General features: G+C 52.7%; 1 protein-coding gene across 1 annotated transcript in view; it reads left to right on the forward strand.

Annotated features, from left to right (window-relative positions):
• Nucleotides 1-12,351, forward strand: part of LOC146856138 (uncharacterized) — a 187,035-nt gene that overhangs the window by 109,729 nt on the left and 64,955 nt on the right. Inside the window, exons 5-6 of the mRNA XM_085654177.1 lie at nt 870-980; nt 11,994-12,104. Coding sequence (XP_085510303.1) covers nt 870-980; nt 11,994-12,104 — 222 coding nt within the window. The remainder of the gene's footprint in view (nt 1-869; nt 981-11,993; nt 12,105-12,351) is intronic.

Consider the following 12,351-nt stretch of genomic DNA (forward strand, 5'->3'; position numbering starts at 1 on the left):
TTGTAGATCGGAATCTAAGTATCAATCATCAATCAAATCTTAATAATAATATTATTCCATATTAATCAATTCAATTAATTAATTAATACAACTAATATATGTTAATCAACCAAACTATCAATAATCATGAATACTAATGAGGTAGGTTGCAAATTGTAACTCACTACGGTTGGAGGCCATCAGCGAGATGGTGCCTTGCTGTGGTTAGGCAGACTACCATGTCATTGATTGTAGTTTAATAAAGCAAACTTTGTTTCAAATGCAGCCTGTTTTCCTTAAATGAAATGGGGCTGCGTTTAAAAATAAAAGTGTACCTATTTTTAGTTTGTGTAAGAGTTGGCAGTGGTCCCATTGACCATTGCTTATTCTTCAACAAACTTTGTGTTTACATTCACAAAGTGGAACGTGTTTCTAGGAGACCCCTTGCCGTTTTCAAACGCAGTCCTACCTCCTTTCAGGTGTTAGTAAAATATCAATGTTTTTCGACCAGATTCTGGTGCCAAAACATTGATACATAAGCTATTGATTTGGTATCTGGAAGACTCGCCTACTACACCCCCTTTCCAGTATCCATTCAGAAAACCATTCTAGGAGCCAGAAAAACCTTTCTGACTCCTAAAGTGGGATTAGTAATTGGAGTATTTGCAACTGTAAAAATGCTTAGTACCCTGGCCCTAGGAATTTTTCAATATTGTTTGCTCCTTTCCATTAGATTCCTTCAGTGGTGGGCCTTCATCAATTGACTTAGTACTTGCTCTCTCCTAATGTTACCTGATTAATTGGTTGCAAAACTTTAACAATTACTCTTGCCTTCTGAACTTACCTCTGTGCCCAAGACACTGACACTTTAATTCATCTTGTAATTGCAGAAAAAGTAGTGAACACGTCAGTCCCTTCATTTAAAATCAAAGAAGAGGAAGATTCTTATTTTGTGGATTATCCGGACTCCGAGTCAAGAGGAAGCATTGTTAGCCCAACAGGTAAGCTGATGTGACATATGTGTTTTTTAACAAGTATTTCACCCAAAAGCCTTTTGTACATAATAGGAAGCACACGGCACAGGGAAAGTTGCTCGTGGTCTCTGCTTATTCCCTTTTCTAGTCAATGCCCTCTGCTTTACTTCAATCGCCACACTTACACTTGCCTAATTTTGCACAGATAACGAACGCCCCTGCACCACACTCTCCTCCAACCAATAACCATTGCCCTGATGGTTTGCTTTACTGCCTTTCCACAAACTCCCCCACTCACTAACTAAACTGCCCAACTTCCGCGTCCTGTCACTGCGCTGCTCTCCTGTCACAGGCCTCGAGCAGCGCGCAGACAAACCTCAGTGCTTCGTTCACCTCCTGTTGCTTGATTTTTCTGTCTCTGCTTAATTTCCCTGACCTTCCCCTTTGACCTAACTACCTCATTTATGTTTCCTTCCTCCCCACTTCTGTCACCCCCATTGAACCTACTTTCACATTCTTCTTCTCACTCCTCCAGCCACTGGCTGCTGCTTTACACCCTCTAAATCCTTCCTTCCTGCTGCTTTACACCCTCTAAACCCTTCCTTCCTACAGTCATGCTTGCTAAGGCCGGAGTGGTGTGCAAGACCAGAAGGAAAGATCATGCTTCTTTAACTTGCTGAAATGTCATATCCTGAGTCAGAGGACATGTAGGCTATATGATGTCCCTTAAGGAGAGATCAGGCGATGCTAAGGAATGAGCGCGTAGCTTGAATTTAGAGAAAGAATTAGTACTGGGCGTGGGGGACTTGGTGCCTGGTCTTATTTGGTTACATTTCTGTGGGAAACCTTTTTGCCAAGGAGAAGTACAGCATAACGATTATTGTACAAGATTTAAAATCTCCTACACTTGACTCACTTGCATTATCGTTGGTGGGGATCTCAAACTCATTCACATTTGTATACCACTAACTGCAATGGTTTGGCATCATAGCACATTCTCTATCCTGGTGCCCTTTCTTGTAGATCTGAGAAGGCCAGATTTGGACTGGCGGAACCATTGGTTCATATTGTATGCTTTTTTGTTGATGTTTGCATGTGTTAATAGAAGTTTTAAAGTATTACATTTTGAAATGGTTTTTATGAATTGGTGACAAAGTAAAACGAGTTTAATCTAGAAAGATATTTTGGGTGTGATGTAAGATTGTGTTTCTCTCTCAACTGGGAAGAACTGTTGTCCTTTGGTTGACCAGAGTATAGTGCTTTGAATATTTGCTTCACTATCTGGGTCGGTGTGTGCTCTGTGTTGTTGGGCCTGTAAGTGTGCCCTGTTTATGTTAGATCGAGCTTAGTGTTTCTAGGGTGTATGGTGGTATGTTGCATGCCAGTGCCTTTGATTTGTCAGCACTTTGACAACTACTTGTCTTTGATGCATAATATTTCAATACAGGTGAGAGTGTACTGTCTAGTGTGTGTTGTCAGAGTATGATCATTTCAAGGTCAAATTGAAACAACGAGGTATGGTGTTATTGTTGTTGAAGAAAGTGGTTGGATGTCCAATAAAAACCCAAATATGGGTTATAGGAAATTTGTGCTGCATATCATAGGAGCTGTCTACAGGGTATTTATTTATTTATTTATTTTTTTTTTAAAACCTTTATTTAAACTTTACGGTACACAGCAGAGAGCCTACAACCCTGCGGGCCGGCCGCGGAGAACACATTTGGAATTATGTCGGATCACACAGCCCTGTGCCGTCAACCCGGAGGTACGGCGGCGTTGAGGAATGCAAGCGTACCGAGAGGTAGAGAAGAATGTTGCAGGTCTCAGTATCACATCAAACAACCACAAATTAGAGGCATGATGCCCTAGGAGGCATAAGGTGCCGAACCGTCCAACTCCCCCCCCCCCCCACCCCTAAACACCGGTCAACACTGCTCTATCGTGTGTGCCCCTGGCTCGGGCCAGCAACCCTCCCCCCCCCCTCCCAGCTCCCCAAGCAGCAATGGCAGGTGTCTAGACATCTCCGGGTTCTTCCTGCACAGTGGAAGGAGGCTCGCAAATGCCCCCCCTGAAATAATTCCACCTGGACCACACCTCAACCCACTTGCGAGGGCACCCTCTCGCCACATATACTGTCCTTTCCTGCAGCATGCACCAGTCCATGTCGCCGGCCCAGTCTGGCAGCCTCGGTGGAACAGCGCTACCCCAGAGCCTGGCAATATTCCTCTTTGCTATCATTTGCCCGAGTGTCACCCAGAGCCTCCCCTTTGGCGGCAGGTCAGTTGGTTCCCATATATTGAGGAGGCACCTTTTGGCCTCCGTGCGAATCTCCACCTCCCACACCTCCTCCATATTCCGCACCACCCTCCTCCAGTACCTCTGAATCTTCGGGCAGTCCCACAGCACGTGAAAAAAGGTTCCATCGCCTCCACACCCCCTCCTACATAGCGTTGTGTCCGCCCTACCCATCATATGTAATCTCGTGCAAGAGATATAGACTCTGTGTAGGATCTTCAATTGGATAAGCCGCAGTCGGGCCGATATCGCGACCTCACGTGGAGAAGCCAAAGCATGCAGCCACTCCTCGTCATCTATCTCTAACCCTTCCGCGACCCACTTTTCTTTAAGGGGAAGAAGCAAATCTGGGGGGTTATTAATAAGTTTTTTGTAAGTGAGGGATATGGCGTGTTCCGCGAGGAGTCCATCCAGCAATCTATCTTCAAGCGGGGAGGCTGGTGGAAGCTTGGCCTCCGGTGGGATATTCGCCTGTAGGGAGTGACGCACCTGCAAGTATCTAAAATATTCGGCATCCGCCAGCTCGTATGCATCCTGCATTTGGGCGAACGTGCGGATCCCGGCAGGTCCCCAGATGTCTTTAATTTGAGAGATGCCGATCAGATCCCACTTGCGGAATCCTTTGGTGCGCCGCAGATTTCCCAACGCTTCTGAGGCCCACAGTGGCGTGGCCATCGTGAGGACTCCGGACCACCCGAGCTTCTTCTGGGCGATGTGCCACAGCTGTACCGAATGGAGTGTCGGGCCTGTGAGTGTGCGCACACCCCGTCTAGAGTAGAGTGCTATTTCATAGTTCCCCCCGGGGAGCAGCCATCTATCCATGCCGTAAGCCGGGTCGTTCCCGTCCCCGTACGTCCCTTGGTTAATCGCGGACAGGTGGGCCGCCCAGTAGTATTTACGTATGTCGGGGAGAGCGATTCCACCATCGTACCACCCCAGCGTGAGTTTGGCCAGCGAGATTCGGGGCTGCCCGGCCCAGAGGAGGTCGCGCAGCGCAGCTTCGATTGCTAGGAAGTAACTGTTCGGAACCAGGTGTGGGTAGTTTTGTAGCGCGTAGAGAAAACGCGGGAGCGAAAGCATCTTAAATAAGGCTGCCCTGCCCAGCAATGACAGGGGCAGATGCTGCCAGGATTTTGCCTCCCTTTGAAGCCGGAGCAGCGGCGGCTTGAGATTGTGCTCGTACAGCAGAGCCTTATTAACAGTGATGTATATCTTATCCTCCCACCCCTCCGCCCATGTTATGCCCTGCACGGTGGCAACCTGTCTTATCCAGGCCGCAAGCGGTTCGAGGGAGAGGGCGAATAGAAGGGGGGACAGGGGACAGCCCTGTCGAGTTCCTCTGGCCAGCGTGAAGACTTCAGACACCTTATTGTTTACCAGCACCTGCACCAGGGGTTCCGCATACAGTAGTCGCACCCAAGCGATAAACTGGGGTCCAAAGCCCAGCTTGCGCAGGACTGCGAACATGTATGGCCACTCTAGGGTGTCGAAGGCCATGGTGGCATCCAACGAGACCACCACCGTGTCCTCCTGCAGACGGTGGCACTGCCCTAGCACCCCATGCAGTCTCCTAATATTGAGGGCCGTGTTTCGGTGAGGCATGAATCCCGATTGGTCAGGGTGGATTAGCGACGAAAGCACCGGCTTAAGCCTATTGGCCAGCGTCTTGGCCAGTATTTTAGGTTCCGCGTTCAGCAGCGAAATGGGTCTGTATGATGCGCAGGAGTCTTTGGGTTTACCCTCTTTCGGAATTGCCACTATGGTCGCTAAGCGCTGGTCCCGGGGCAGCAGCCCTACTGCTTTACTTCGGTCGAACATGAGTTTGAGGTGCTTACTGGTGACGTCCGGCTGGAGTTTGTAGATCTCTATGGGTATGCCATTCGGACCGAGCGCCTTACCAGGACGGAGGTCTCCTATTGCTCGCTGGAGCTCAGCCTCGGTGAGCGGGCTATCAAGAGCCTCCCGATCTGCGTCCGAGAGAGTGGGCAAGCGTATGTCTGCGAGGAGGTCCATGGAGTCCTCCTTCGGCCGATCCGACTCTCGCCTGTAAACCTGCTGGTAATAGTCGCGAACTGTTGTACTATTTCCCGGGGTTCCGTGAGCACTCTCCCCGATTCAGTGTGCAGCTCCGGCACCACCCTGCTGGCCTGTTGTTTCCTCTCGAGCCAGGCAATAAGTTTCCCGGCTTTGTCACCTTGATCATAGATTCTACCAATTCTATGCCGAGCCACCGTCTGAGCTTCCTGGGTCACCAGCGCTTTGTACTCCGCCGCCTTTAGCTGCATCGCGTGCCTGAGCTCCCGGTCGCCGCTGGTCGTTGCCTCCCTTTCTAGTTCCTCAAGTTGCGCCTCAAGCGCTGTGGTCTGCTGGCTGCGTTCCCGCCGCCGAGCCGCGATAGCCGATAGCGACTCGCCCCGCACCACAGTTTTAAACGCCTCCCACAGGGTGACAGGGGAGCCGACCGACCCATCGTTTTCTGTGAAATAGTGCGAGATTGAGGTGGATATATGTTTTCTAGTGATCTCGTGTTTCAAGTGCCAGGGATTAATTGGCGCAGTGCAGCCCTCCCGTCTACTCCCAAATATAATATGTGCAAGGACCGGTGAATGGTCAGAAATGCCTCTGGGGAGGAATTCGGCCTCCAGTACCGCCATGTCATGTTGGAGCAGGGTGAGGATGTAGTCCAGCCGTGAGAAGGAGTGGTGCGCCCCGGAGAAGAAACTAAAGTTACTTTCGGTGGGGTGGAGTAGGCGCCAAACGTCCGTAAGCCCAAAGGACTCGAGAAAATCCGGCAGCCACCTTTGCCCCTGGGGCAGGTCTCTAGGTGGCAGCCTGTCTTGGGCTCCCGACGCCACTGCGTTCAAGTCCCCTCCCAGCACGAGCCGACCCTGAGGTAGCGAAAGGAGGAATGAGCCCAGGTCTGCGAAGGCCCGGGCCTGTAGGCCTGGGGGGATATAAACTGAAAGAAGATTAAGCGCCCGGCCCTCCCAACGCCCCGACACAGCCGTGAAGCGGCCCTGCGGGTCGGTCTTGGTGATATCCACATGAAGGGGCAGGGAGCGTCGCAGGAGTATACCCACTCCTCTCGATCCAGTGGTGAAACCTGAGTGTGCTGCTAGAGTGTAGCCATATCTATTCAGGGCATGACAGACATTCCCCAGCAAGTGTGTTTCTTGCAAAAGCACCACATCTGGCTGGTGCCGCTTGAGAAACTGCAAAACTATAGTACGCTTAAGTCTGTCCCCCATACCATTGACGTTCCAGCCGAGGATCTTCAAGCTTTTTTCCCACCTCCTAGCCATAGCTGTGTCTTACAAGGGTGCCTTGTCCCACCACCCGGGCATCAGTTGTGTTGACATAGTTTGTGTGACCATAAAGGAGGCGGCCAGTGTACCCCAGAGTTAACTAGTCTCAAAGTAAAGGCACGTGTGGTATACTTTACTGTCCGACGTCTTCTCAGCGCTATCTCTCGTGGTCTCAGCGCGGCGTCCCCTCTCTGGACGAGCCCCAACGGGGACTGTTGGACCTGGAACGCCAGGACCGCTGACTTGGCTCACCACCCCCTGGGTGTCCCGGCGCCGACTCCGTGGCGGGCAGGCCCGCGTCTCGCCGCTGTACATCTTCACGTCGGGAACCCTGCGTCGTCTCTCCCGCATCCAGCCACTCCTGTACCGCTTCCGGCGTGGTGAAGAAGAGGGATCGTCCACCAGTGATGATTTTCAGTTTGGCGGGAAAGAACATCATATATCTGATCCCACGATCGCGTAACGCCGCCTTGACCCCTTGAAAGGAGCGCCTTTCCCGCTGGACCTGGAGCGTGAAGTCGGGGAAGAACCGGATCGTGGCCCCCTCATACTGTAGGTCACCGTGCTGTCTTGCCGCCTGGAGAATTGCGTCACGGTCCCGGAAATTCAATATTTTGGCTATGATCGTCCGTGGCATGGCCCCAGGCTTGGGTCGTGGGATAGGGGCTCTGTGCGCCCGCTCAATGGTGAAGAGCTTCGAGAGACGCTTGTGTTTAAGGTGTCGTAGGATCAGTTCCTCCAGGAAGAGCTCCACACTGTCTCCTTCAAGTCCTTCCGCCACACCCACGACGCGGATATTACTTCTCCGAGCCCTCCCTTCTTGGTCATCAAGCCGCAGGGTCATCAGGCGGCGCTGGTGCACTAGCTCATTCACCCTACCCTCAAGCCGCTTCTCCGAGTCCTGTAGGGCCTTTATATCGACTTCATTGGCCTTGGACCGGTCAGTGGTTTTCCCCAGGTCGGCTCGAAGCAGGGCCACTTCAATGGTGATCTTATCCATTTTGGTTTCCAAGTTTGTGCCCAGGGTTTGAATCGCGGTCATGATGGACTTCAAGGAAGGGTCCGCTGGGTCTGCATCATCCTTCGGAGCCCTTTCCGCCTGAGGCGGCGCCTTGGCCACTGTGTACTGGTCAAGCTTGTTGGCCTGTGTTGCGGCGCCACTCTTGGGCCGCATGGCGTTCCGGGCACCCCGCGGGCCGTATGCACCACCGCCCGCCGCAACACCCAAGCATCCCTTGGTCCGATCAGCGTTCGCGGACGTATCCTTGGGCCCACAGCTCTTGCTCAGGGATCGATATAGGGAGGAAGGCCTCCGCCGCCAAAAAGGCAGGCCCAAAATCAGATACAGTACACCGTCCCACTCCCGGGCAGCCAGGCGCTGCGCAGTCCCGGTCGCGCTCTTGAGTCTCACCGGATGATTGGGCAGGGCGCCTCTCTGCAACAGGCCTCCCTCTGCTCTCCTGTGGCCACAAAATGGCGCCCCCTTCTAGGCCAGGGAATCGCTCCGCCGCAGCCCCAGTCGCGATCGTGCACCTTCCCTTTGGACGACTGCTGGTCCCCGCCACAGCACCCAGGCGCCCCTTGGTCCGGGCCGGCTTTCACGGTCGTATCCTTGGGCCCACAGCTCTCTCTCAGGGATCGATAGGGGGAGGAAGGCCTCCGCCGCCAAACAGCAGGGCCCGATATCAGGTACAGTACTCCGTCCCACTCCCGGGCATCCAGGCGGTGTGCAGTCCCCAGTCGCGCTCGCGCTCGCGGGTCTCACCGGATGGTTGGGCAGGGCGCCCCTCAGCAACAGGCCTCCCTCTGCTCTCCTGTGGCCACAAAATGGCGCCCCCTTCTCGGCCAGGGAATCACTCCGCCGCAGCCCCAGTCGCGATCGTGCACCTTCCCCTTGGACGACTGCTGGTCTCCGACCTTGGCCTCAGGCTCCCGGGCCCAGGGGCGGTCCCGCGCCGCGAAATCGGCCGCGTTCTCCCGCGACGGCGTCACTCCGAGCACGTCGCTGAGCAGGCCCACGCCGGGGGCCTCAGGTAGCGCCGGGAGCAGTCACAGAGCTCCGGAGCCGAGGCGCCCGGCCGCCGTCACCCGCCGCGGCCGCCCTCCCGGGCCGCGCGAGTGTCTCCTGGGGTCGCCGAGCAGCTCTCGTGGGCACTGGGTCAGGGGGAGCCGGGGGAGCTCCAGGGCACTCCCCTCAGCACGGATTATTTCCGGATTTCAGTGGAACATCAACGGCCCCGGTGGAGCTCCGGGATCAGGCGGCCATTCACCACGGCGCCTAGCCACGCCCCTCTACAGGGTATTTATTGATAGTGGTGCTGTGTCATTTTTGGTTAGTATGGTGATGATTTAGAGAAAAAATAGTTCTGTAAAACCAGGGGTGCTTTTATACATTAGTGTGATGCTGGGTGGTGCTTTCTGAGGGTGAGGGGTTGGCCCTGGTTGTTCTTTGGGAGAAAAGTACAAGCAAAAAGCAGAAGGAGACAATGCGGTCTTCACAGCCACAGGTATAAGCACATCCTACAGCGGACCTATGGTTACACTCAAGATAATAAATGCTAAACAGGTGAATATCACTGCATTGGTAGTTTGTGTTTAGACCATAGTGTCCTGAAAGCAAGAAAACCCGGCATGCGAGTCCAAACTACTCATACACCTTCTGTTTTCCACAGTTGAACCATGTGTGACACTGACACACTTTAACATCTGGGTTCCCCTTTCTACAGATATTATATTGTTGTGCACCACAAGAAATCTATAGGGAGAGTAAGACCGAGCAAGAGAAGCGGACAGCAACAGAATCTGGGGGGTGGGGTGTCTGTCAGTCTGTACGAGTGGCAGGGTACTTGACTGTCAGTCCATCTGATTATGGAAACTGAGCCTGAGAGTGGAATAATACTAAATACTAAAGGTAGTTTATTAGAGAGATATCAGGCCCGGAAGAAACTCCTGTCCCACTTTGGCCAGGGCCACACTCACACCATACCTGTCCCTGATCGAACCGGTTTGCCTGCAGAGGTAGATGGTGCAGGTAGAGCTGGAGTCAGTGGTACACCTCCCCACCCCCACCACCTATCTAGAGGCTTTGAGTTCTTGGAGGGCAGTGCTGTCAGGGTTCCAGGAAGAGGGCTCTGAGGATGGAGAAAGACCACACTTGGCATTCACAAAGGGTAAGGTAGACTGGGATACACTACCAGAGTGTTTGGCCTCATCCCCTGGTGTCTAGGTGACTGCTCTAGTGCACCTCCTGGGTTCTTGGCCCGGCGAGGGCCAGGCACATGGGGTGCATGGGCTCCCGTTCAGGGCGGGGCACAGACTCTTGTCTGTTTGGCTCTAGGATTCCTAAGTCGTGCTCTGCTAGGCAAGAGTGGGCGAGTGAGTGCGTGCAGGGAAAGCTGTTCAGCGTGTGGGAGAGGGCAGTATTAGCGGCGCCCGGTAGGCGGCAGCACAGAAACCTTTTAAAGTGGTTTTGAATAGTTGTAAGAGTTAGCGATTGAGTTATTGAATGAATGAATGAATGGCCGCGGTCGGGCATGTAGGAGGGAGAATAAAATCAGGCATGAGTGTCTATAGGAGGAAGTAAAGGGACCATTTCACACAAAAACGACCACCCCATCATTATTATTAACAAATCTGAAAATAGATATGCAGTATTTTGTGTGTCTGCTTTCGTGGAGATTTCGTCACTTGCACTTTGGAGTTCTGAAAATACCACAAAGGACAGCAAGACCTACATTAAAAGCAAGCCCCCGCCTAAATACACTCCCTCCTCCGACCATCACTTCCCCTTTCCCCTTTCAGTGTCTCTTAACATCTCCATTTAAAACATTTGCATAAGACACGTGCTAAATTACACGGCTGACCAGATACAAGGAGCTCAGTAGCACATGCCCCTGGCTACACACAGGAACACAGCTCTTGTGCCCAAAGGGACTGTTAACCTGGGACAAAGGCCCTGTGTACAGCATGCTGCGGGTGCCACACAGAAACACAGCTTTTGTGCCCACAGGGACTGTTGACCTGGGACAAAGGCCCTGTGTACAGCATGCTGCGGGTGCCACACAGGAACACAGCTCTTGTGCCTACAGGGACTGTTGACCTGGGACACAGGCCCTGTGTACAGCATGCTGCCGGTGCCTCACATGAACACAGCTCTTGTGCCCACAAGGACTGTTGACCTGGGACAAAGGCCCTGTGTACAGCATGCTGCGGGTGCCACACAGGAACACAGCTCTTGTGCCCACAGGGACTGTTGACCTGGGACAAAGGCCCTGTGTACAGCATGCTGCGGATGCCACACAGGAACACAGCTCTTGTGCCCACAGGGACTATTGACCTGGGGCAAAGACGGTACAGCATGCTGCGGGTGCCTCACATGAACACAGCTCTTGTGCCCACAGGGACTGTTGACCTGGGACAAAGGCCCTGTGTACAGCATGCTGCGGGTGCCACACAGGAACACATCTCTTGTGCCTACAGGGACTGTTGACCTGGGACAAAGGCCTTGTGTACAGCACGCTGCGGGTGCCACACAGGAACACAGCTCTTGTGCCCATAGGGACTAGTGACCTGGGGCAAAGACGGTACAGCATGCTGCGGGTGTCACACAGGAACACAGCTCTTGTGCCCACAGGGACTGTTGACCTGGGGCAAGGACAGTACAGCATGCTGCGGGTGCCACACAGGAACACAGCTCTTGTGCCCACAGGGACTGTTGACCTGGGGCAAAGACGGTACAGCATGCTGCGGGTGCCTTACATGAACACAGCTCTTGTGCCCACAGGGACTATTGACCTTGGACAAAGGCCCTGTGTACAGCATGCTGCCGGTGCCAGACAGGAACACAGCTCTTGTGCCCACAAGGAGTGTTGACCTGGGGCAAGGACGGTACAGCATGCTGCGGGTGCCACACAGGAACACAGCTCTTGTGCCCACAGGAAGTGTTGACCTGGGGCAAGGACGGTACAGCATGCTGCATTTTAGAGGGCCACTATAGGAGCACAGACTTCGTACACCGATGACCTGCTCACCTTTAATGCACCTTGCTCAGTCTCCTACAGAAGTGCAGCCTATGTGCTCACACACAGCTGCCCTAGCCCGAGGCACTATTTCTGCACGTTTCGGAACACAACCCGTTGATACAAAGAAGAGACAGCAGCACATGGGAGCAGTCTTCAAGAAGCCCCTGTGAAATGCCTTGTGGTTGTTTCTTTGAAGCAAACTCGCGGCACAACAGCTATACTTTAAAAAAAGAAAATAGCAGAGAATTTGAGGCCATGAGTTCTGCTGAAGGGTCTGCTTTGCATTGCAGGTTGCAAATGAATGATGTCAATACTAGAAATGTAAATTTGCGCCACAACGAGGTGGTTTGGTCGGAGGGGTTATCACCTGACCCAGAAATCTACAGTTACTGGTGGTGTTTTTCTTTTTTTACAAATAGAAGATGACGACATCTCACAAGTCCTTTCATTCATCGTCAAAGAAGATGAGGTCTCGCGCTCGACGGATCACCAGCGGTCGAAGTTGAGAGGTGATGTCAGTGCTTTCCCAGGTGAGTACAAAGAGATCTTTCCAGGTGAGAACTTCTGAACACTGACCCCCGAGTGACCCCTGCGTCCAACAAATGGGCCAGCTATTTTCAACAGGTGACTGTGAGGTGCTCGATGTCAGATTCACATTGGGTCACACAGTGAAATGGCATCTAGCTCTATTTCAGGTTGAGGGTTATCTGCTGTGCATCAGATGATTTTAAGACATTATTAAATGATGCTGTTGGACTAACTTTTCTTATTCCATTT

The sequence above is a fragment of the Triturus cristatus genome, chromosome 4_1 (assembly GCF_964204655.1).
Source record: "Triturus cristatus chromosome 4_1, aTriCri1.1, whole genome shotgun sequence".
Taxonomy (NCBI): domain Eukaryota; kingdom Metazoa; phylum Chordata; class Amphibia; order Caudata; family Salamandridae; genus Triturus; species Triturus cristatus.